This window comes from Cherax quadricarinatus, chromosome 73 (genome assembly GCF_038502225.1).
Source record: "Cherax quadricarinatus isolate ZL_2023a chromosome 73, ASM3850222v1, whole genome shotgun sequence".
NCBI classification, from domain to species: Eukaryota; Metazoa; Arthropoda; class Malacostraca; order Decapoda; family Parastacidae; genus Cherax; species Cherax quadricarinatus.
Window position 1 is genome coordinate 9,169,769 of NC_091364.1, and position 27,368 is coordinate 9,197,136.

A 27,368-nucleotide genomic window follows, 5' to 3' on the forward strand; every position below is an offset into this window, starting at 1 on the left:
TTTATGGTGGTCAGTCCCTCAGCCTGGAGAAGAGCTCAGCTCCATGGAGCTGAACTTTTCTCCAGGCTGAGGGACTGACTACTATAAATACCATTTCTCCAAGATTGATGGACTGATCTTCAATTCACTACTACACCTGCTGCCTCTGTATCTGGCTGAAGGAGGCTACTGTGTAGGCTTTCAGCAAGACACCCAACTGCTGCACATGTGTCTTAATCAACCTGTCGGTATTTTATACCATTTTCAACGTAATTGTCCAGTCGTCTATAATAATACAAGTGTATGAGATGCAAGTCTCAGTGTACTGGAAAAACAAGGCTCAGGGATCATAGTTTTGTTGGTATATAACACCGTCCAGGTGATGAGAGCGATGTGCAACACTTGGTATCCATAGGTTTTGGCAACAGAAATATCCAAGTGTTGTAAATGTTTGTTCATCAAGACAGCTCAGGGCTGGAGTTGCTCAACACCTGGTTATATCATTCAGAACGTAACTGGTGTGTAAACTATCATAAACACCTGGCTATATCATTCAGAACGTAACAACTTGCTGGGTAAACTATCATAAACATCTCTCTATATCATTTAAAACGTAACAACTGATGTGCAAACTATCATAAACACCTGGCTATATCATTCAGAACGTAACTGCTAGGTAAACTACCATAAACATCTGCTGGGTAAACCATCTTAACCTATTATATATTAGAAATCACTCGGTAATTAACACTTCGTTCAAAGTGATCAGTTACCCTTCACGCTGAGAGTTGTCTTTAATCCATGTTTTAGGGATTAAAATATTCTTAACCGGTAGTGAACAAGGAACATTCAGTCTTAACGACCATTTGAGTATTCCACAAGCTTTAATAAGCCAAATGAGGCACGCAGCCTTCAGACTTGAAGGCTGTGAGTGAACACCATGCTGCTGCGCATGTAAGCGTGTGTGTGAAAGGAACTTCTAACAAGTTCACTGGTTCCTTCCTCCCGTATCTCTCTCTCCAGTACGTTGTTATGGCAGTGTGCTGATTTGGGACCAGGCTATCGAGTACTTTCCAGGTATATATTATCTTTCCAGGTATAGGGTGTGAAGAGAGGCAGGGAGGGAGGTGTGAGATGTAAGGAGGAGGGTGTAAGGAGAGGGAGGTGTAAGGAGTGAGGGTGTGAGGATATAAGGGGTGGGAGGTGTGAGGATAATGAGGGACACGCACAGATCATGAAGCTGGACACAACACATGCAACACGTAACTTGTACAGATTAATAGTAAATTGTATTTACAAGTCATAGCTGGTGTAGCGGTATTTGAGTCAGTATGAAAATTTCATTATTGTACTCTTGCTACTTACTCTCTACTCCCTCTCAACATATTATGCAACTCCAAACTCAAGAAAATATAACAGAAATTACTGTTTTGATAATTCTTAAATACACAATCAAAATAAGAAACCATATCACTGATGGAGCAACTGTAACAATACTTTATTAACAGTCACTACAGGGTCAACAGTTAAGTTACTGTAGTCAATAATCTCTAACCTAATTTGCCCAAAATGCTGAGCACAACAAGCGGCTTTCTATATGGTAGTATGTCACTAATATCAACTAGGACTGTATACTTTGTATATATACTTGTAGAAAATAAAGACATTATATTAACAACAGTCACTGCAGTCAACAATCTCTCAAAAATAGTTACTGCAGTTAACAAACTCTCAACAGCAGTTACTAAAGTCAGCAATCGCTCACTAACAGGCACTCTAAAATTAACATCTCACAGTAAAGAAAGCAGGCCCAACAACAAGCCCAGAGAGAGAGAGAGAGAGAGGGGGGGAGAGAGAGAGAGAGAGAGAGAGAGAGAGAGAGAGAGAGTGAGAGAGAGAGAGAGAGAGAGAGAGGGTGAGAGAGAGAGAGAGAGAGAGAGAGTGAGAGAGAGAGAGAGGAGAGAGAGAGAGAGAGAGAGAGGGGGGGGGGGGAGGCAGAAAGCAGCAACTTCACTCTGGCTGTACCCTTCTCCAGAACATCACTTCATCTGAGATCATATATACCCAGGATGACTCGAGTATGGAACACATTCGTACAGCATTATGATGTCAACGAGATGAAGTCAATTGATCAAATGAAAATGCTGGCCCACAGATGGCTCCAACTTCATCCTGTTCCCTACTTGTATGTTTCATAACAATAAAAATACTGTACTTGTATGTTTCATAACAATAAAAATACTGTACTTGTATGTTTCATAACAATAAAAATGCTTTCAAATGAGCTGATGTAGGTAACAGCTCTTAGCTTGTCAATAAAGTTGGGAATCCTTAACCTGTAAATAGCTTGTCAATAAAGATAGACAGACAGACAGACAGACAGAAGACTGACCTTAAAATCGATATAGCCGTTCTTGTCCATGTCGAAGGTTCTGAAGACGTGGTCACAGAACTCCTCCGCGTTGCCTGATGGGAAGAACATTTTGTACATGTCGACGAACTTGTCTGGTGTGAGGCGGCCGCTCGGGCAGTCTTGCTGTGGGAGAGAAACAAACCTAGTTACTAATTGTTGGTGAGAGAGAGAGAGAGAGAGAGAGAGAGAGAGAGAGAGAGAGAGAGAGAGAGAGAGAGAGAGAGAGAGAGAGAGATCCACTCTCAGGACAGCGAGAAGCAAGCTTCTATACCACAAGACGGGCAGGAAGTAGCAACTTCACTCTGGCTGTACCCTTCTCCTGAACATCACTTCATCTGAGATCATATATACCCAGGATGACTCAGGTATGGAACACATTCGTACAGCATTAAGATGTCAACGAGATAGTTGATCAAATGAAAATGCTGGCCCACAGATGGCTCCAACTTCATCCTGTTCCCTACTTGTATGTTTCATAACAATAAAAATGCTTTCAAATGAGCTGATGTAGGTAACAGCTCTTAGCTTGTCAATAAAGTTAGGAATCCTTAACATGTAAATAGCTTGTCAATAAAGATAGGGACCCTTAAACTAACCTTGCCAAACCCTGTGCAAAAAAAAAAAAAAAAAAAAAAAAAAAAAAAAAAAAAAAAAAAAAAAAAAAAAAAAGCGAGAGAGAGACTGGAGGGGGTGAAGAAGTTGTGGCAGGTGACAAACCCGCACTGCGCTACTTTAAAACTTTCCCTCACTACTACAGGTGTTGCCTTGCAACTCTGCATAGCTATTGATGACGCACTGAGAAGTGTGAAGTACTTGAGCTAAAGATTTCCACCCCAAGTGGGTTGTCTGGTGCATATATATATATATATATATATATATATATATATATATATATATATATATATATATATATATATATATATATATATATATATATATATATATATATATATATATATACAGACCATCCGCATCGATGTTGCCCTTCGACTTGCCGCCCCTATTCTCGCCGAACACAGGTGTATTTGTGGCAGTGAAGCAGCAGACCGATTCGGGTACCATGGTCTTGTGTGCCGTAAATCCGAGGGAAAGATTACAAGACATGAGGAGGTTAATAACATTATCAAGAGGAGCCTCACAACAGCTGGATGCCCAGCAGTAAGGGAGCCACCCCAACTATGAAGATCTGATGGCAGCCAGAAGCGTCCAGATGGTATCACCCTTCAAGCCTGGACAGATGGGAAGCAGGTGGTATGGGACTATACATGTGCATCTACCTTGGCTGATACCTATCTCCAATACACCAGGGAGGAAGGAGGGGCAGCTGCCAGCTTCAGGGAGTCCCAAAAGTCTAGAAAATATGGAGAACTTGCCCATCATTATATGTTTGTTCCCATAGGCTCAGAGACCCTTGGCTCATGGGGAAAGAGTGCATCTAAATTCCTTAAGGAGCTGGGAAAAAGACTCATCAGGGTAACTAGGGATCCCAGGGCAGCTAGTTTTCTGTTCCAGCGGCTCAGTGCGGCTGTTCAAAGGGGTAATGCATGCTGTATTTTGGGCACACGCCCCAGCTCTGAGGAGCTGGATGAGATTTTCGCCTTATAATCGGTGATACACACGTAACAACATGTACCGTATATGCCACCTTTATATCAATAATGTATCTCTTAAATCTTCTGTACCATATTATGTAATAAAATATTCCTATTAGTAAAAAAAAAAATAAATATGAAAAGATGGGGTGGTAGGGGAAGTGGAATATTCAAACGGCTTCAGGAAGAAATCCAAATATTTTTCCTTGAAGCCTTTTTATCCACAATTTACACCAGAGGTGGACCCCCCCCAAAAAAAAAAAAATATATATATATATATATATATATATATATATATATATATATATATATATATATATATATATATATATATATATATATATTTGCACACTGAGACGTTTTCACGTCCCTCAGCCGTATAGGAAGACTCTCACACAAATTCTAGTGGGTTTTGTGAGGTATATTATTCCCTGCCTCATGTAGAGCAGCCTTCAGCCACGGGATGGAACTGATATTCTTGCCCAGTAAACTTCGTTTCACTATTGACCAGAGGTTCTCAATAGGGTGTATCTCTGGGGAATTGCCTGGCCAGTCACTAAATAACCTCACTTCACAGTCCTTAAGCCAATGAACTACAGATCTGGCGGTATGACATGTACTGTCCTGTATAACAACTTTAGCCCCACACTTGTTAAACGCCTCAGGTAAATTGTCACACAGTAACTCCAGGTAATTATATTGGTTCATATACTGTTTTTTTGGGAAGCACAATGAGTTGACCAACACTCTGAGCACTGAAACACCCCAAAACCATAAGCGAGTCTGGGCGTTTGGTGGTCCCACAGGTGTAGGGTGGGTCTAGCAGGTCACTACCTCTGGGCTGGTACACGTGTCCCCCACTGATACAGGTGACGGTGCGGTTGCTTCACCACTCCAAAGTACTTCAGACCACTGTTGAGGATTCCAGTGAAGATATTTCTTTGCATAATCCAGCCTATGTTTCTTCTGTGGCTTGGAGAGGCTGGGCTACAGTAGTCACCTGGCGGTGACTACTGTAGCCCAGTTCTGACACGTCTGTTAACAGTTCTTACAGACACCTCTGAGAGAAGATGTAGTTTCTTTTCTTTCAAATCTCTAGAAGTTATTTTAGATGTACTCTCTAACTGCTTCTTTAACATAGTTAAGGTATGAACAGATGTCTTCTTCGAGGGGCCAGGCTGAGGTTTGACGGACGGTAACTCGACACTGCACCTAGTTCCTCACTGAATGCTCTTACACACCAACATTCTCCACTATTTCTTTCATCTGGTGCCCAGTTTTGTGAAGCCCTATGATTTGAGCTATAGTTTCAGGTGTTAAAGACTTCCTTTTACACATAATCAAACATGTATAGCCCCAAAACCAAAGGGAACACCGGACAAAAGATGGGGTGGATGAGAGACAAAAATGCACCACGGCAGCCACGTGAGCACCGAGGAGTCACTGTGGAATGTGGAGGCAGGCCGTGACGTCATGATACGGCTGCTACCCGTCATAATGCACTGACAAAAAAGACCCCCTGTATGGTAGGCCTTTGATTTTCGTCACAGCATTATGTCAGGGCGCTCAGCCGGCATAATGCCGTGACTAGCACTGTGTAAGTGTGTATGTATATATATGTATATGTACAACACAATACACACTTCAAAAAACAGAATCACCTGGGTGTTTTTCTTGTGCTTGCAAACACATTCTAAAGTGTTAGAAAGACGAATCAAAGGTAACATTTTATAGGTTCCCGAGAGAGAGGAGACTCCCCAAACTTTAACTTTAAAGGAAAAGCACAGTAGGCCTACTGATCAACTGGAGACAGGTCCCCGCCTCGGAACCAATTTTATGTAAACGTGTGGTAATGCTAATAGATTAACCTTGTAATTAATAAATTATAAACTATTGTCAAACATATAATAGGAGAAACAAGTCATCAACCAAACAGAGAATGGTGTATGGATACACAATTATGACCATAAAGATTGCGAGGCCTGGTCACGGATCGGGCCGCAGGGGCGTTGACCCCCGAAACACCCTCCAGGTAGGTATACGCATTTTAGGTCACAATTCGGGAGCAAGCGCACAACGATATCGTCTAACACATGAACGGAATAACAGTTAGATTCTACTGACAAACTTTTAACAGGATTAACAAGAGATGAAATAAAATGAGCGAGTTGTTCCTAAAGGCTCTGTTAAGATTCATAAAAGTATCGCCAATGATGGTTTTTTCAATCCTCTTAAAGATAGCTGGCAAAAACACTATATAGTGAAGAGAGGTCAGGTGTGACCTAGTCAGAGCGATGTGGTCACATGTCGGAGAAGAGAAGGCGGGGTCGTGTAGTGCATGTCACCTGACATTTGTGGTCTTGCTTCCTAAGTTTTGTATGATAATGCCTAAAACCGCAATTGATGAAGCTTCTAAGCATTGGTGTTTCAATAAATCATATTCTCTGATGAGTAAGTCTGCTCCTCTTCCCCATTTCAGATGTGACTAAGTGATATGATGTTGCTTACATAACAGTTGCTGGCATATTTGTGGTTCAAGGTTCTGACTCTTACCCCGGTGTAGACTTGGCATCCTCCTCCACAAGGTATCCCCTACAACCCAGCACTGTTCGCAAAGCTACTGGCTGGTTTCGACTTAACCATGTCTCTGATGATGGCCCTGGAACTGGCTGCTACTTTCACACAACGTCTGCGAGAGCTTGAGGATTATGCAAATGAGGGGAAACGGAAGCACAACTGGTGGAAGTTGTTTCTAGTGTCGTTGCTGCTGTTTCTGATGGTGTGGAGCTTACACCTACACCCAGAGACGAAGCACGGCAGGAACTACAGCCTTCCGAACACATGCCTGATGTACCCGTAGTCCTGGGCTAAAGATCCTATAGGACCTAAGAAAGAAGCCTGTGATGACTCTCCTCTTGGTTCTAGTGTCGTGGCGCGAGTGGAAGTGTATAAGGTCCGTCTTGTTGGAGGGTTTTCTGTGTACCTTAAATAACAATCTGTCACCTCTGGCGTATAGCAGGAACTCCAGGCATGGTAGCTGGTCGTCATTCTCCTCTAGCAGTGAATTTAATTAATAATGGGCTCCATGGTAAGGATGTCTTGTATATTGCGTCCTTTGGGAAAGATGACCAGCATACTTTAGATACACCTTTGATAGATTTAGAATGATTTCCTACTCTCGCAGCCCGGTCCTGGGCCAGGCTTGTCTGGTGCTTTCTTAATCAACCAGGCTGTTGTTGCTGGCGGCCCACTGGCCCACATATCCATCACAACCTAGTTGATCCGGCGCTTAGTGGAGGAAATTGTCAAGTTTTCTCTTGAAAATTTTATACTTGTTCTTATAAGTAAGACGTTAAATAATCTGGGGCAACGGATGCTGCTTGTGTGTTCTCATATTTTGCCCAAGTGCCTCTGCCTTTCACTGGGTTTATTCTACACATTTTCCCATATCTCTCACTCCACTATATTATGGCAGCATGTAGATTTGCGACCAGGCTTTCAAACACGTTCCACGTATTCATTATCTTTTATTTCTTTCTCCTCCGCTCCAGCGAGTACAAATTTAAGACTGAGGCGTTCTCGGTAATTTATATGCTTTATTGGTTCTATGCGGGCCATAAATCTTAGAATCTGTTCCAGTTCTGATGTATCTCCTGCTCTGAATGAGCTGTCAGGACGAAACAATATTCTACGAGAAACAGTGCAGACACTATTTAAAATAGTGTCTCCACTGGCACTATTTCTCTTGTTTTGAAAATTCTCACGTTTGTTCTGATACATCGTTGACAGTAGCCACATTATGGTATTGCGTATGGCAGCAATAATGTGACGTCAAACACGAGTGTAACATGTGGGTTTGCATGGGACAAGCCACAGACACAAGGTGCATAAGAGCGAAAAACAAAAATCCTTATCAAATAACCGAGGTGCCTTTAGCAAGTGTCAAGGGGATACGACACACCTACAACACGCTTCACTGATTACTCTGGGAAATGCAAGGAAGAGAGGGGAGGTGCGATGGAAGGAAAGGAGGTGGAAGGAAATGAAAGGGAAGGAAGGAAGGAAATGGAAGGGAAGGTGGAAGGGAAAGAAATTGAAGAGAAGGTGGAAGGGAAGGAAATGGAAGAGAAGGTGGAAGGGAAGGAAATGGAAGGGAAGGTGGAAGGGAAGGTACAAAGGGAAAGAAGTGGAAGGGAAAGAAGTGGAGTAGGAGGAGTTAGTGAAGGGGATGGAGAAAAGTGGAAGGGTTAAAGAAAGGTGAAGAGATGAAAGAGATGACGACAATCAGCTGTCTCTCCTAGCCTCGTACTGCCCTCCATATTCACGTGGGGGAGAACTGTCCCCTCCTAACCTCTTACTATCTATCCCCCTAGCCTCGTACTCTAACTGTCCCATGCTAGAGTTTTCCCCGTACTAGGTTTTCCGCCCTAAACTAGGCCTAATGCCCCAGGCAATGCATACTGCTCCAAGACATGCCAACTGTCCCATGATAGCATCATTCTACCCCTACTTGACTCTCCCCACAACTCCTGGCCTCGTCCTATTCTTCTTAGCCTCGTCATACCCCTCCTACCCTCCTTTACCTTAAACCATTGAAGGGCTTCGAGAGTTTAACTACTCTCGGAGTCCGGCCATGGGCCAGGCTCGTCTGGTGCTTGCCTGGTCAACCAGGCTGTTGCTGCTGGAGGCCCGCTACCCCACATACCAATCACAGCATGGTTGATTTGGCACCTGGTGAAGATACTTGTCCAGTTTCCTCTTGAAGGCTTCTACACTTGTTCTATCTTCTGGTAAGATGTTGAATAGTCTAGGACCCCGGATGTTGATACAGTGTTCCCTTAGTGTCCCCACCGCACCCCTGCTCCTCATTGGGTTTATTTTACATTTCCTCCCATATCGCTCACTCCAGTATGTTATGGCAGTGTGCAGATTTGAGACCAAGCCCTCGAATATCTTCCAGGTATATATCATCATGTATATCTCTATCCTCTGCTCCTCGTGTTCCCAGTAGTTTAGGTGCTTTACTGGCTCAATGCGAGCCGTAAACGATCTCTTTATTTGTTCCAGGTCAGATATTTTTCCTGCTGTGAACGGGTTCGTCAGCACTGAGCAATATTCTAAGTGAGGGAGCACTAGCGATTTGAAGAGTGTCACCATCGGCATTATTTCTCTTGTTTTGAAAGTTCTTAATGCCCACCCCATCATCTTCCTAACTGTCGTGATCTTTGTCTTGTTATGGTCTGTAAAAGAAAGGTCAGCTGACATAATTATTCCCAGGTATTTTACGTGTTCCTTACGTTCTATAGTGTTCCTTTTGAGTTTTTCAATCTTTCCATACCTAAGCAACAAGGCAGGCGAGATAGCACAAGTGCAAAATGTAGAGGGCATGTACTGCCGCTGAAGAGCCTGAAACACTTCTCTCTGGAATACAAAAAAGACACACACAATATATATATATATATATATATATATATATATATATATATATATATATATATATATATATATATATATATATATATATATATATATATTATGTATGCAAAACAACCACTGTGAAAGAATATAGAAATTCCAAGCGCTTTCGTGACTACTCACATTATCAAGGAACAAATGTGAGTAGTGACGAAAGCGATGGGAATTTCTATATTCTTTCACAGTGGTTGTTTTGCATATTCTGAAATTACCTGTTTACTGTGATCTTATTGCATAATATATATATATATATATATATATATATATATATATATATATATATATATATATATATATATATATATGTCGTGCCGAATAGGCAGAATTTGCGATCTTGGCTTAAATAGCAACGCTCATCTTGCCATATAGGACAAGTGAAAATTTGTGTATGCAATAATTTCGCCAAAATCATTCTGAACCTAACGAAAAAAATATATTTCACTGTGTTTGTTTAGTATTAAATTATTGTAAACAAATCTAAAATATATTTAGTTGGGTTAGGCTAAAATAAATTGTTCTTGTTATAATAAGGTTAGGTAAGTTTTCTAAGATTCTTTTGGAGCAAATTTATAAATTTTTACATTAACATTAATGAAAAAAATATATCTTTAAACATATAAAAGAAAATTTCAGAAAGGACTTAATTTTAAATGAGTTCTTGCTAATTGACCAGTTTTACATATTCGGCACGACATATATATATATATATATATATATATATATATATATATATATATATATATATATATATATATATATATATATATATATATATATATATATATATATATATATATATATATATATGGGGAAGTGGAACAGAATTCTTCCTCCATAAGCTATGCGTGTTTTAAGAGGCGACTAAAATGCCAGGCGCAAGGGGCTAGTAACCCCTTCTCCTGTATAAATTACTAAATTTAAAGAGAGAAACTTTTGTTTTTCTTTTTGGGCCACCCTTCCTTGGTGGGATACGGCCGGTGTGTTAAAAAAGAAAATATATATATATATATATATATATATATATATATATATATATATATATATATGACCACGAACGAGTGGTATTGATCAATACCACTCGTTCGTGGTCAAAATAATATAAAATACTGCTCGTTGAACTAGTACACCAAACAGAGACTAGAATGAAATTAGCCTAGAGTCATCCACACCATCGTGTGTCCTTGGGTAGGGAGTACCACATCCAGTTCCGCTGGATGCCCTACTCTTAAGGATCGTATGGTTCAGTGGATAAGGGCGTCATGTGTTTTCGCCCACCATGAGGCAGGCCAAAGCAGCATGGGTTCGAGTCCTTGGCTAGTGCAGTGTTGTTATTGATATATATATATATATATATATATATATATATATATATATATATATATATATATATATATATATATATATATATATATATTCGTGCACACAATGGGTGTGCAGGATCACATATGCCCCCAGCAGAGAGCAGACCACAGCCTCCACAGGCAGATGACAATTCCAATGGCAACCTCCTCACTTGTGATAACCTTCTGTTGGCATTCAAATCCACTGCTAACAGTACCCTATCCCACATCCCTAAAGCGGCTCGCCCATATGCAGCAGGGAAATTCACAGACATTCTCAAGCAGGTGAATGGAGGTTCCACCAACTTAGAAGCCCGAGGCACCATCCAAGCATGGCGCAACCTGCTCCTGTTCGGCAATGTCTGTCTTGCAGTTCCTGAGAGACGAGGCAAACTGCTAACCACGTCAGTTATCAAGGCAGTGCGCAACTACCCAAGAACGGATAATTGTGTCCCTCTGCCCCATCATCGCAGGAATCACAAAGGTAGACCCAAGAAAAGTCCCACTGAAAACGAGAAAATTTGTGCACAGGTTAACAAAAAAATTGAAGGTAACACAGTGGGAGCAATCCGAATAATTACAAGTGACGACACTGTAGCCCCCAAAGATGAGACCACAGCCCAAGCACTAAGAGACAAGCATCCAACCAGGGACACCATAGCCATCAACAACAACCCTGAGGAAGACCCCATCACTGAACAACTAATTTTGCCTGAATCGAAAGTCTATAAGGCGATTGTGTCATTTCCTGCAGGATCTGCAGGAGGTTACACGGGAGTTCGACCTCAGCACCTCAAGGAGATGGTAAATCCAGTACTCGGTGCATCTGCATCACTTCTTCTCACCGAGTTAACAACTTTCGTCAACAACTGCCTGGCTGGGCGAATCCCAGAAGAAATTAAACCTTTCTTTTTTGGAGCCTCACTGTGTGCCTTGAAGAAGAAGGATGGGGGAATCAGACCCATTGCGGTTGGAAACACTCTTCGCCGTCTCGTTGCCAAAGCAGCAGTAAGAAAAATTCGCCTAGAAGCTGCCAGTTTACTCCAGCCACACCAACTGGGCTTTGGGGTCCCTCAAGGCAGTGAAGCTGCAGCTCATGCGGCAAGGGCCTACATCAGGGACCTACCAGAAGACAAGGCCATAGTCAAACTTGATTTTAGAAATGCCTTTAATATGGTAAAGAGAGATGCTGTCTTGCTAGCTGTTCGGGATCGCTTCCCCAGTCTTTTTCCGTTCATTTCAGCCGGCTACAGCAAACCCTCAATTCTTTTGTTTGGAGAACATGAAATTCTCTCATCAGAAGGTGTTCAGCAGGGTGACCCACTCGCTCCACTTCTCTTCTGCTTGGCAGTAAGAGAACTAACTTCCAGCCTACGCAGCGAGCTCAACATCTGGTACCTGGATGATGGCACTCTGGCAGGTACTGAAGAGTCCCTGGTAGGGGACCTACAACTGGTGAAAACACAGGGAGAAGACTTGAGACTCATCCTCAATCCCTCCAAGTGTGAAATCATCACAGCAAACCAGGAAATAATCAATGCTGTGCGAAGAATTCTCCCAGAAGTCTCTACTACCACTCCGTCCAACAGTACCCTCCTGGGAGCACCGCTGGGTCACCAGGCCATCGACACAGTCCTCAAGGACAAATTGAATGACCTGATGAGAATGGAGGAGAGAATAAGCAATCTTGATGCCCATGATGCTCTGTATCTCCTCACAAGGTGCCTTACTATTCCACGACTCACTTCCTCAGGTGTGCACCCTCTTTTGACAACCCAACACTTGACGAATATGACGCACACCTGAGGTCAACCCTTAAGAAGGCACTGAACCTGTCACTAGAGGATGAGCAATGGGATCAGGCAACCCTCCCAGTACGACTGGGAGGTATAGGGGTGCGCAAAGCAACGCATGTTGCCTTACCTGCTTTTCTGTCTTCGTGTTTGGATTCCAGTGCATTAGTCAAGAAGATTGTTCCAGAACGCTTGAGAGACATGGTAGGAGCTCAAGACCCCAGGTTTACTGAAGCAGCGATTCGGTGGGACACCCTTACAGATTCCTCCAGTAGACCAGCTCCTCCCAAAGAACACAAACAGTCCCACTGGGACAAACCGATCATGGAAAAAATCCCCAACACAATGCTCTCCAACGCCTCAGGAAAGGACAAAGCTCGTCTCCTAGCAGTGAAGGCACCACACTTAGGAGATTTCCTGTTTGCTGTTCCCAATTCCTCCTTGGGCACTCGACTAGACCCACAGGCCATTCGGATTGGTGTTGCTCTTCGCCTAGCCGCCCCCATCCTCACCGAACATAGGTGTATTTGCGGCAGGGCGACAGCTGATCAATTCGGACTTCATGGTCTCGTGTGTCACACAGCAGAAGGGAAGTATGCCAGGCATGAGGAGGTCAATGACATCATAAAGAGAAGCCTTGCCACAGCCCGTTGCCCAGCTCAACGGGAACCCCAAGTGCAGAGGTCTGACGGAAGTCTAAAGCGTCCTGATGGAGCCACTATGCTACCTTGGAAGGATGGAAAGCGGATTGCCTGGGACTACACATGTGCCGCCACATTGGCAGACACCTACTTGCCATACTCCGTAGTGGAAAGGGGTGGAGCTGCCAGCCACAGGGAGACCCAGAAGATCCGCAAATATGAAGACCTTCCCCCTTGCTATAACTTCATCCCAATAGGGTCGGAGACCCTTGGAGCATGGGGCAAGTGTGCTCTAAAGTTCCTAATAGAGCTGGGTGAAAAGCTCATCATAGAAACAAAGGACCACAGGGCGACCAGCTTCCTCTTTCAGAGACTCAGTGTTGCGATCCAGAGAGGAAATGCCTGCAGCATTCTGAGCACGCGGTCCACCGCCGGGGAGCTGGACGAAGTATTCGAGATGTAGCTCTGAGTTACCTATGTTGTTTTACTTTGTATTATATTTTTGTGAATGTTTTGTCAATGTATTTTGTCTTTAAATAAAAAAAAAAAATATATATATATATATATATATATATATATATATATATATATATATATATATATATATATATATATATATATAATATAGGGGGTGGTAGGAGAAAATTCTCAAACAGCTTCAGGGAGAATCTTGAGTTTTCCCTGAAGCAAGTTTATTCTTTTCTCTGAGGATGAGGGTCCCTACAACAGTTCTAGAGGTGGTACCTCCCTATTATATATATATATATATATATATATATATATATATATATATATATATATATATATATATATATATATAATGTCGACCTGTGATGACTATGGGCCTGCAGGTCGCTAGCACTGAGAACTTGGTTGACCTGCTGGTCAACAGGGAAGTCTAACCCCAGGCAGGATTGTCAGGATAAAAGACTCATCGAAACCGGTCACAGGTAAGTCACAGGCATGCCCCTCCTAGCCTCCTCCCTGCCTACATAACCTCGACCCTCCTTGTCTCGTCCCATACTTCCTGGCTTCGTCTCAACCCCTCTAGCTTCGTCCCATCCCTCCTAGCCTCGCCCCGCCCCCATAACAACTGCAAACACAAAAGAAGGGGTGCCGTGTAGCTCATTGGAGAGAGCATTCAACTCAATCACAAGGTCCCAGGTTCGATTTCCCTGGCACGAAGCAACATATGGGTCAGTGTCCTTGTACTCCTGCTGCCCCTGCCATCTAATACTAAAAATAAGTATGTATATGTTAGGCCACTGTTGTGGGTCGCAACCAGGGAGAAAATGGGTTACAATACCTCAGTGACTGATGGATGTGTTCAAGAGTCAGGTAAAAGATATCCGTATGGAAGATTAGCCCCGTCTGTCGGCGGCAGCTTAGCCCCGGCAGTCGGGGGAATAATAGCCTCGGCAGCCGGCAGAATAATAGCCCCGGCAGCATCAAAGGCAGCCCAGACACACCTGCTCGATGCTAACTACCATTAACTGGCTCCTTGTCCCTGATTTAAAGCACGCGTGTCCGATGAACGGCGCTAACGAGGCAGTTTAAGGAAACTAGGAAGAACCGTTCCTGGGGTAATCACGAGTAAACAGCTGCATAATCCTCATTCCTTACAGCATTACCGCTACACACACTAATGAGGAAACTTCTGGCTGCCTCAGTGCCTTCACAGTAGCAACAAATCCACTAATAGATGTACAGGTGTCAGGAGGAATTAAATAGATATGGATGAGTGGAAGAGGCTCCATAGTAACGTCATTGAAGCTAAAACGTTGTGTAGTTTTAAAAATAGCTTAGACAAATACATGCGTGAGTGTGGGTTGGACGTGCCTGGCATGGACCAGTAGGACTGCTGCAGTGCTCCTTTATGTTAACACCTGGTTATCTTAATTTGAAGACGCTTCGCTAATCAGTGGCTTCATCAATACAGTCCGCCGGTTTTTCATATCTCTGTATGGAACAGTTAAGTCACTGATTGGCAAACATCTTTACAGATAACCAGGTGTTGCACTGGTGTCTTAAGTGTTCAGCTTCTCGGTACTTTATGTCACTGTAATGATACAGGTATCATGGCCACAGGTATGGGTACGAACACACACTACATGGGTATGAACACAATACATGGGTATGAACACAATACATGGGTATGAACACAATTCATGGGTATGAACACACAATACATGGGTATGAACACACAATACATGAATATGAATACACAATACATGGGTATGAACACAATACATGGGTATGAACACACAATACATGGGTATGAACACAATACATGGGTACGAATGCACATTACATGGGTATGAACACAATACATGGGTATGAACACAATACATGGGTATGAACACACAATACATGGGTATGAACACAATACATGGGTATGAACACACAATACATGGGTATGAACACACAATACATGGGTATGAACACACAATACATGGGTATGAACACACAATACATGGGTATGAACACACAATACATGGGTATGAACACACAATACATGGGTATAAATACACAATACATGGGTATGAACACACAATACATGGGTATGAACACACAATACATGGGTATGAACACACAATACATGGGTATGAACACAATACATGGGTATGAACACACAATACATGGGTATGAACACAATACATGGGTATGAGCACAAAATACATGGGTACGAATACACAATACATGGGTATGAACACACAATACATGGGTATGAACACACAATACATGGGTATGAACACACAATACATGGGTATGAACACAATACATGGGTACAAATACACAATACATGGGTATGAACACAATACATGGGTATGAACACAATACATGGGTATGAACACAATACATGGGTACGAATACACAATACATGGGTATACACACACAATACATGGGTATGCACACACAATACAGATCACCTGTTCTACGGGCGAAAGGTCTTTGTTTGCAAACTATGTCAACCAAGATAATTTGAAGAGCAAGCTTTAATTGGGACAATGTCTCGCTCAAGACTGAAGCTTTACATCTATATTTAACACGACGTTGTCCCAGTAAAAAAATATTGTGTATATTGTATGTTCATATCCATATATCCGCTTATCACTAACACGAACTCAAAAAATATCAATAACAACTAACAACAAAAATAACTATTATTATTATATCAAAGGTATGCAACACTGATGAATCAGGCATGTGGAACATCTGGGTATCTATATTTGTAGACGTTTCGCCAGCCAGTGGCTTTATCAGTACAATACAATATATTATATCTTTGTATTGTATTGATAAAGCCACTGGATGGCGAAACGTCTACAAATAAAGATACCCAGACGTTGCACATGTGTCTAAGTCTTCATCTTGTCAATATTGTGTACCATTCATGTGCAACTTACAACACTGACAAGTTGACGAATATGACATGGGCAACATTTGGGTATTGTTATTGGAGAGACTTTTCGCCTGCGCAGTAGGCTGGGTTTTTTTTTCACCTAATATAGTGCCATGACGCCGGAGTCTTTATATTGGAGCTAGTGGAAGTGGCGAGGTGCAGCAGTTGAAGACGTCGTTACAGGTGGGCTGGAGCCACTAGTGGACGCAGGTCATCCACGTAAGGTGGATCAAATGTCACCAAGAGATATCAGGAATATTGCCAGATGTTTTAAAGAAGCTGAAGAGCTTACTTCTGCAAGTGCTGGATCAGCCGGGTTATGATGCCAGTGTGAGTCTGCTAGCGCAAACAGCCTGGTTGACCAGGTGGTCAAAGAGGATAGAAGAGTCCTCGAAACCAGTCACAGGTATATCAGATATATAAAATGAGTCACTGTTCGCTATCTCTCTCTCTCTCTCTCTCTCTCTCTCTCTCTCTCTCTCTCTCTCTCTCTCCCTCTCTCTCCAATCAAGTCAAAAGACGAAGTGCGTGTTAAGAATATGAAAATTAAGGTACATTTCTATTTTTGTAATAATGAAATACTTTTCCGTGCATCAGTACAACAACAATGTACAACCTTAACAAAGGAACAAATTCCAAGAACACCCTGATTTAAACTTGTTATTCTCGTTTTTCACATTTTTTTACAAGAATACACTTACTGACTGTTTAGTTGTGTAGTAGTTACGTTGTGCGACATGAAATGATTGTGTACTCAGCTAAATGTGGTTGCAGGTCAAGTCTCAGCTCCTGGCCCCGCCTCTCTGCTGGCCTCTACTGGTTTCACTCCTTCCTGGAGTGATCATTATCATATTCTTAAAGCAATGTATGGATTCTGCCTCTTCCACTTAATGTTCCACTCAGTTATTGCTGGGGTTGATTCACAGCTCCTGGCACAGAAACCTACCAACAGGCTGGTATGGTGTTGTCGCCATCGCACTTTTATCTAGGTCGTTCCGCTTATCATCATCGATGTCCCTAGGCTCCCTCTCCTGAGTACTGTTTTCCTCTCTTCTACTTGTTACCTGTGATAAATCTGTCACCGGTTTCGAGGGGCTTTCAACTCTCGCAGTCCGGCCTTTGGCCAAGTTTTCTGGCTAAATATATATTTTTAAAGTTGTGTTCCTTAAATGTATTCGCGCATTTCATCCTTCCCGCCCCATCCCTCTCTTCCGGTACCAGTCACATGGGGAATCTTTACGTCCACTCTCTAGTTTATTTACACGTTACATCAGATCAGGGCTCCGTGCAGGCGCCAGTTCCTTCTACTTGGTCATAAGGTAGAGTTTTCTTTGCAGGGGTCGAGACACTGTTGGTGACGCAGGATCCTGGACTGCTTTAACAAGACATTTTACTAGCTCTGTCGTAGCTATGAATGGAGGAGCCTCCACTAACTCCTCCACTCGACCATTTTACTTTTCTACCACCCTGATAAAAAAAAAAACTATCATGCCTATGGCTAATCTCTGTCCACTTTCTCTCTCTTGTCGTTTCCTCTTGAACAGCTTATCTTTAACCGCCCTGTCGATACACAGTACAATTTTAAACGTCGTGATCATGTCTCCACTTTCCCCTCTTTCTCCCACAGCCGTCAGATTCAGTTCTCCGAGTCATATAAAGTCATATTAAATATCTTTGGACCTTACTCAGCCTTTACACATCATAGATGGTATCCCGTAGCTCGGTTGGTAGCGCACTTAGCTCTCTCTCTCACACTCACACACACACACACACACACACACACACACACACACACACACACACACACACACACACACACACACAGTTTCCGAGGTTCGATCCCTGGTACGGGTAGAAACTTGAGGCGTGTTTCCTTAAGACACCTGGTGTCCTTGTTCACCTAGCAGTAAGTAGATACCTGGGTGTTAGTCGACTGGAGTGGGTCCTCTCCCCATTGTGTGTGTGTGTAGTAATAGTAGCACTAGTGCTAGCAGTAGTAATACTAGCTGCAGTAGTACTATTACTAGTAGTACTAGTTGTACTAGTACTAGCAGTAGCAGTACTAGCTGTAGTACTAGAAGCACTAGTAGTAGCAGCACTAGCTGTAGTACTAGTACTAGCTGTTGTACTAGTAGTACTAGCTGTAGTACTAGTACTAGCTGTTGTACTAGTAGTACTAGCTGTAGTACTAGTAGTACTAGCTGTAGTACTAGTACTAGCTGTTGTACTAGTACTAGCTGTAGTACTAGTACTAGCTGTAGTACTAGTACTAGCTGTAGTACTAGTACTAGCTGTAGTAATAGTACTAGCTGTAGTACTATTACTAGCTGTAGTACTAGTATTAGCTGTAGTAGCACTAGCTGTAGTACTAGTAGTACTAGCTGTAGTAGTACTAGTACTAGTTGTAGTAGTAATAGTACTAACTGTATTACTAGTAGCAGTACTAGCTGTAGTACTAGTAGCAGTACTAGCTGTAGTACTAGTAGCAGTACTAGTAGCAGTACTAGCTGTAGTACTAGTAGCAGTACTAGCTGTAGTACTAGTAGCAGTACTAGCTGTAGTACTAGTAGCAGTACTAGCTGTAGTACTAGCTGTAGTAGTACTAGCAGTACTAGCTGTAGTAGTACTAGCTGTAGTACTAGTACTAGCTGTAGTACTAGTACTAGCTGTAGTACTAGCTGTAGTAGTACTAGTAGTAGCTGTAGTACTAGTAGCAGTACTAGCTGTAGTACTAGTAGCAGTACTAGCTGTAGTAGTACTAGTAGCAGTACTAGCTGTAGTACTAGCTGTAGTACTAGTAGCAGTACTAGTACTAGTAGCAGTACTAGCTGCTGGTATTGCTGGTGCTGGCTGTAGTGGCTGCAGTGCTAGTGCAGTGCTAGCGTGAAACCTGAGTAGCGTAGTGGCCGTAGTACAGGCTGTAGTAGTGCTAGTGGCAGTGCACTGGTGGTCTAGTAGCAGTGCTAGGCTGTGGCACTAGTAGCGTACTGGCTGTGGTACTGTAGCGGTACTAGCTGTGGTAGGTGCTGGCGTGCTGGCTGGTACTAGCTGTAGCTAGTGCAGTAGCTGGCTGTAGTGCTAATGGCAGTGCTGGCTGTGACTAGTAAGTGCTGGCTGTGGTGCTAGTGCAGTACTAGCTGTGGTGGTACTGGCTGTGGTGTCAGCAGTGCTGGGTGTAGTACTAGTGGTAGTGCTGCCGGTAGCTAGTGGCAGGTACTAGCTGTGGTGCTAGTGGCAGTACAGCTGTAGTGCTAGTGGCGGTATGGCTGTGCTAGTGCAGTACTGGCTGTGGTGCTAGTAGGCAGTACTGGCTGTATGCTGTATGGCGTATGCTGGTGCTGGCTGTGGTACTGGTACTGGCTGTGTACTAGTACTGGCTGTGTGCTAGTACTGGCTGTGGTACTGTACGGTGCTGCTGTAGGTACTAATGGCAGTACTAGGCTGTGGTGTACTGGCTGTGAGTAGGTGGCAGTGGTACTGGCTGTAGTGCTAATGACTGCAGTGTACTGGCTGTGGTGCTAGTAGCAGGTACTAGGCTGTGGTAGGCACAGGCTATAGTGGTGCTAGTGCTGGCTGTAGTGACTGGCTGGCTGTGCTAGTCTGGCTGTGTACTAGTATTGGCTGTGGTTACTAGTGCAGGTGCTAGGCTGTGGTATGTACGTACTGGCTGTAGGTGGTACTAGTGCAGTACTGGCTGTAGGTTCTGCTGAGTGCTAGCAGGAGGCTGCTAGTACTAGCAGTACTGGCTGTATTACTAGTAGCAGTGCTAGCTGTAGTGCTGGCTGTTTCTAGTAGGCAGGTACTGGCTGTAGTACTAGTACTAGGCTGTAGTACTAGCAGTACTAGTAGCAGTACTGGCTGTAGTGCTAGGCTGTAGTGTAGCGTACTGGCTGTGGTGTACTGGCTGTAGTACTAGCGTACTGCTGTGGCAGTAGTACTAGGCTGTAGATACTAGTACTGCTGTGTAGTACTAGTAGGCAGTACTGCTGTAATAGTACTGGCTGTGTCTGTAGTACTGGCTGTGGGGCTGGCTGTGTGGCACTAATGGCAGTACTAGGCTGTGTGCTACGGTGCTAGGCTGTGTAGTGCTAGCTGGTCAGGTACTGGCTGTGGCAGTGCTAGGCTGTACTAGTGGCAGTGCCAGCTGTACTGGTGTGTGGCAGTACTGGCTGTAGTCTAAGGCTGTAGTACTAGCATGGCTGTGTACTGTGTACTAGGCTGTAGCAGTAGTACTGGCTGTAGTAGCTGCAGTGCTGGCTGTGGTAGGTCAGCTGTGGGTAGTGGCCGTACTGGCTGTGGTGTGGCTAGTGGCAGTGCTGGCTGGTGCTAGGTGGCGTAGTTGGCTCTAGTAGGTGCTAGTGGCGGTGCTGTGAGTCTAGGCTGAGTAGTACTAGCGGTACTGGCTGAGTGTCTAGCGGAGTACTAGGCTGTAGTAGTACTAGTAGTACTAGTTGTATGCTATGCTGCTGAGTACTAGCGTGCTCTGTGTACTAGTAGCAGGTATGCTGTGGTAGTGCTAGTGCAGTACTAGCTGTAGTAGTGCTAGCTGTGGTAGGTGCTAGGGCAGTACTAGTGAGTGCTAGCTGCGTAGCTGTGTAGTATGTGGTAGGCTGTAGTGTATTGGCTGTAGTCTAGTGGTACTGGCTGTAGTGTACTAGTGGCAAGGTGCCTAGCTGTGGTAGGTGCTAGTGGTACTGGCTGTGGCAGTTCTGGCTGTGGCTAGTGGCAGTGCTGGCTGTAGTAGTACTAGCAGGTACTAGCTGTAGTGTGCTAGTGGTGCTGCTGTGTATACGTAGGCGGTGCTAGCTGTACTAGCGGTATGGCTGTGGTAGTAGCGGTACTGGCTGTGGTACTAGTGGTACTGGCTGTAGTGTGCTAGTGGCAGGTACTGGCTGTAGTAGGTACTAGTAGCGGTATGGCTGTGAGTACTAGTGCAGTATGTAGCTAGTAGCGGTACTAGCTGTGGTACTAGATGTAGTGTACAGCGGCGTGCTAACAGTAGGTATGGCTGTGGTGCTGTCTAGGCTGTGCTGCTGTGGGATGCTAATGGCAGTACTAGGCTGTACTAGTAGCAGTAGTAAGCTGTACTGTGGCAGTAGCTGCTGTGCTAGTGGCGGTACTGGCTGTGGTGCTAGTGCAGTACTGGCTGTGGCTGCTATGGCAGTACTGGCTGTGGGGTGCTAGTAGCGGTACTGGCTGTGGTGGTGCTAGTGGCGTGCTGGCTGTGGTACTGGCGGTGCTGGCTGTGGTACTGCGGTGCTGGCTGTGGTGGTGCTAGTGGCAGGTGCTTGGCTGTGGTAGGTGCTGATGGCTGTAGTACTAGTAGCAGTACTAGCTGTAGTACTAGCTGTAGCAGTAGCAGTACTATCTGTAATAGTACTAGCTGTAGTAGTATTAGCAGTACTAGCTGTAGTACTAGTGGCAGTACTAGCTGTAGTAGTACTAGCTGTAGTAGTACTAGTAGCAGAACTAGCTGTAGTAGTACTAGTAGTGCTAGTAGCAGTACTAGTTGTAGTACTAGTAACAGTACTAGTTGTAGTACTAGTAACAGTACTAGTAACAGTATTAGTTGTACTAGTAGCAGTACTAGTTGTAGTACTAGTAGCAGTACTAGTTGTAGTACTAGTAACAGTACTAGTTGTAGTACTAGTAACAGTACTAGTAACAGTATTAGTTGTACTAGTAGCAGTACTAGTTGTAGTACTAGTAGCAGTAGTAGTTGTACTAGTAGCAGTACTAGTTGTACTAGTAACAGTACTTGTAGTACTAGTAACAGTACTAGTTGTAGTACTAGTAACAGTACTAGTTGTAGTACTAGTACTAATAACAGTACTAGTTGTAGTACTAGTAACAGTACTAGTACTAGTAACAGTACTAGTTGTAGTACTAATAACAGTACTAGTTGTAGGACTAGTAACAGTACTAGTAGTACTAGTAGCAGTACTAGTTGTAGTATTAGTAACAGTACTAGCTGTAGTAGTACTAGTAGCAGTACTAGCTGTAGTACTAGTAGCAGTACTAGCTGTAGTAGTACTAGTAGCAGTACTAGCTGTAGTAGTACTAGTAGCAGTACTAGCTGTAGTATATTAATAGTAATAATGGTAGTAATAGTAATAACAGCAATAATAGTAATAACAGCAATAATAGTAATAACAACAGTAGTAATAGTAATAATAGCAATAATAGTAACAACAGTAGTAATAGTAACAACAGTAGTAATATTAACAGTAGTAATAGTAACAACAGTAGTAATAGTAACAACAGTAGTAATAGTAATAGTAGCAGTAGTTATTTAACATTAGAAAACATGCTGCTGGCATCCATAACTTTATTAATCAAGTTATCAATACGCAGCCCTGGTGTGGGACCAGGTGGTGGGGGGCGATGACCCCCCTCAACATCAACAGGTAGACAACAGAATCCTATGTCTAATTAAACACATTTAAGGTGTCAGAAACAAAAATAAAATATTGGCAGGAAAGTTTATCATGGAGGCTGTGTTTACCAAACATTTCCTCCGTCACTCCCTCTTCTGTTTTATTCTTTATGTTTATATTCCAACTTCATCCACTAATTCACTATGTTCCTCATTTCTTATCCATTTTTCACCTTTCCCTGATTTTTAATTTTTTCTGTTTCTTACTCTTTTTTTTCACTTTTTCTTACACTTTCTTTTTACTTTTTCGTTATTCTTCGTCCTTTTTTGTCTCGCTCTTTTTCTCTCTTCACTTCCTCTTTCTCTTACCAGTGATCTTATTTTTCTCTTTCCCCTTATTCTTCCTCGTCCCATCCCTCGTGTCCCTTTTTCTCTTCCCACACGTATTTTTCTCCATGTTTTTCCTTCTTCCACAAGTCTTCCTTCTTCCACAAGTCTTCCTTCTTCACGTCTTCCTTCTTCACGTCTTCCTTCCTCACGTCTTTCTTCCTCACGTCTTTCTTCCTCACGTCTTTCTTCCTCACGTCTTTCTTCCTCACGTCTTTCTTCCTCACATCTTTCTTCCTCACATCTTTCTTCCTCACATCTTTCTTCCTCACATCTTTCTTCCTCACATCTTTCTTCCTCACATCTTTCTTCCTCACATCTTTCTTCCTCACATCTTTCTTCCTCACATCTTTCTTCCTCACATCTTTCTTCCTCACATCTTTCTTCCTCACATCTTTCTTCCTCACATCTTTCTTCCTCACATCTTTCTTCCTCACATCTTTCTTCCTCACATCTTTCTTCCTCACATCTTTCTTCCTCACATCTTTCTTCCTCACATCTTTCTTCCTCACATCTTTCTTCCTCACATCTTTCTTCCTCACATCTTTCTTCCTCACATCTTTCTTCCTCACATCTTTCTTCCTCACATCTTTCTTCCTCACATCTTCCTTCCTCACATCTTCCTTCCTCACATCTTCCTTCCTCACATCTTCCTTCCTCACATCTTCCTTCCTCACATCTTCCTTCCTCATGTCTTCCTGCCTCACGTCTTCCTTCCTCACTACTTTCCTCACTTCTTTCTTCCTCATGTCTTTCTTCCTCACGTCTTCCTTCCTCATGTCTTTCTTCCTCACGTCTTCCTTCTTAATATTATTTTCCTTCATGTTTTCTTCTTGTCCATGTTTCGCTTCACATTATTTTCTCTCCCTCCATTTTCTATAACCTTTTTATCTTTCTTCACTAACTTTCCTCTTTTTTCATTTCTTCTTCTTTTCCTTCTCAATTCATTTCTTCCTCGCTAGTTTTTCCCTTCCCCTTCATTCGGTCATTCCTTCTCTCATTCTGTTTATTCCCTATCTTCTTTTCTGCCCTCCTGCCTGGTGAGGGCAACCACAGCTTCATGGATCACCTGCCTCCTTGTCTGCCCTCCTGCCTGGTGAAGGCAGCCACAGTTTCATGGATCACCTGGCAGACATCAACAAGCTCCGCCATGTGTCTTAACTGTTTGATCTCTGTGTAAACACAAGCAAAGTCTGGTGATTACTTCCTCTTTTATCACTACCTCCTCCTCCTCCTCTTTTATCACTACCTCCTCCTCCTCCTCCTCCTCCTCTTTTATCACTACCTCCTCCTCCTCTTCTATCACAACCACCTCCTCCTCAACAACAACACAGCTGGTCAGACAACAAAAACACAGCTTCCTCCGCGGCTGTAACAAACTGTTTTATTTATGTCACGTTATCTATTTTTGTCGTGTACGGCTGTTAAATCTGGCACTAAACTGTTTTGTGTTGTCTGGTGTCTGAGTGATTTTTTCTGTTATTGTCTGATGTAGGTGTTTGTTGTTCGCCTGATATGTAGGTAGGTAGACCTGCTTGCCTACTAGGTGATGGGAAGTGTCCATCAGGAAGATCTTCTTGTCTACTAGATGATGAGTATTGTCTTCAGGAAGGTCTACTGTCTAGTGGTGGGTGGATGGTGTCTTCAGGTAGGTCTACTGTCTAGTGGTGGGTGGATGGTGTCTTCAGGTAGGTCTACTGTCTAGTGGTGGGTGAATGGTGTCTTCAGGTACGTCTACTTGTCTTCCATGGTTCTTCCTCCTCACTCCCCAGTTTTTCCCTATCCACTCTATCCAATTCTCTGATATTTTGTAAGCCCTAATCCTGTGTCAACCCCGTGTCAATTCCTAGTAGCTTATTCCCGTGAGTTACTAGTATTCGATTCCGGGGGTCACCGCACCCGCTGCCAGGTCCCAGACCAAGACTTCCAGAAACAATGACTCACGAAATCGTAATGACACGATTGCAAACAAACCATACCACGGGCGGAACGGGGGGGATATAGAACCCGCGATAAGAGAATCATAAAACTCCAGACCGACGCGTTAGCCTGTGGTTAACGCGTCGGTCTGGAGTTTTATGACTGATCGCGGGTTCTATTCCTGCCCGTGGTATGGTTTTCTCCAGTAACAGTCTCCTGCCAGCCAGTGGATCTTCAGCTTGACGTGTGGGTTTCATGCTGGCGCTGCATACTATAAAATGAACCTAACGTGTACATGCGTTGAGAACTGAATTTACTCCATATTTCAGAGATTAAAATATTCTTGATGATAAGTGTCAAGATGAATTGGCACCTGATGATTCCTCATACAGTCATCAGGGATTAAACATCCCAGTTTAACTAGAGGGAGAGGGAGGATAGAACTTCTCCTATACCTACTTCCCTCCCTCAATACTTCATCTTCTCCCACCTTCCCTGTTATATACATTCCCTTCATCCGAGCAACCAGACCTTGGCTTCCCCTGTCCCAGACTTCCATATTTATTTCCCTTCCTACTTTCCTTTCCTTATGATTCCATCTTTTCTTACTACCCCTCCTTACTGACTCTCTCCATCACTGCTTCTCTCCCCTACTCCATACCCGAGATCCTCATTCTCCTTTTCTTATCTCTCGCCCCGCCGCGCCCCCCCCCCAAAAAAAAAAAAACTCACCCTTAAAACATATTTCAGTGTATTTCATTTCAGGTTTTTCAAATCCCAACATGGCTCGAGGTGGTGATATATTCTAGTCATGTCTTGTCATTCTTCCTCGCTTCATGGCATTAAAATCTCTGGTGTGTGAATTGTTAGGCATACCAAGGTTAGTGTGATGCTCACGTGATATATACCTTCGATGAGTTCCGAGAGTTTTTCTACTCCCGTCTACTCGTCTGGTGTTTGCCTGGTCAACCAAGCTGTTGCTGGTGGCCCGAGGCACGGTTATACCTCCCGCTTTCTTCCATGTGGTTGAGAGGCAGTTTGTGTTATACAACTGTTTCTTATTTCCATTTCTTTTGATTACCCATACAACAAGGCTGTTGTTGGCGGTCCGATGACGCACACAACCAGATTTGGGTCTAAGCCTACAAGTATCTTCCATTTATTTATTACCAGGCTTCTTTCCTTCCCTCCAGAGAGTAAATTCAAAGTATTTTGAGGTATTCTTGTAGTTACGATGCTGTATTGGCTCTATGCAGGCAGTAAACAGTCTCTAACTTTTCCACCTTTGGTATCTCTTCTGCCTTGAAGGAGACGTCAACACTTGATGTTCTGGACGAGAGACCACGAGCGACTTAAAATAGTGTCAGTACTGGTATCGTCTCTCTTGTTACAAGTTTTCATTAATTATCTACCTTTCAATTTTCCTAGCTTTGGCGGTTTTTTCCCTAATCTCTCTAAATGACAGGTCATGTGACATCATTATACCCATTATGGCCCTCTCATGCTGGTATCCAATACTTCTCTCCAGTTCATTCTTTCTGTATCTGAGCTGTCTTAATCCGTCACAAATAAAAATCACATTTTCTAGTGCCCACCGGAAAACTGCTGCTATCTCCTTATATAATTTACGTATCTTCTACCGAGGCGATTTTCATGCCTACACTGGTATCGTCCGCAAAAAATAAGGTATGGCTAGTGTTTATATCACTGTCTGCTATGAGGAAAAAAAACAAGAGAGGTGGCAGTACCGTCACTAGTTAGGATGCTGAACTTTTTACCTTGCTAAGGCTAGTGTTTTACTACTACTACTATTTATATTCTATTTTTTGAATAATATAAATAACACATTTTAGGGTCAAAATGTTAGGAGGCAGAACGACATAAAATTTTACTTAAGATATCACAATTTTTTGTGTATATGTGGGGGGGGGGGGTAGCCAAATCTACAAATCCCACTTGCTTTTCCAGATATTCTGTACTTGCAAGCACTCCGTGCACAGAATTTAAACATTTCGAATTTCCGATGGCTGTGATTTATGGTGTCTGTAT

The 27,368-nt window shown here is 43.1% G+C and overlaps 1 protein-coding gene across 3 annotated transcripts in view; it reads right to left on the minus strand.

Moving 5' to 3' along the window:
• The window catches only part of LOC128701100 (neuronal calcium sensor 2), a 544,015-nt gene that overhangs the window by 52,451 nt on the left and 464,196 nt on the right, over positions 1-27,368 (minus strand). For all 3 annotated transcript variants that reach the window (XM_053794654.2, XM_053794653.2, XM_053794652.2), the window contains one exon: positions 2,372-2,515. In XM_053794654.2, the coding sequence (XP_053650629.1) occupies positions 2,372-2,515 (144 nt within the window). The remainder of the gene's footprint in view (positions 1-2,371; positions 2,516-27,368) is intronic.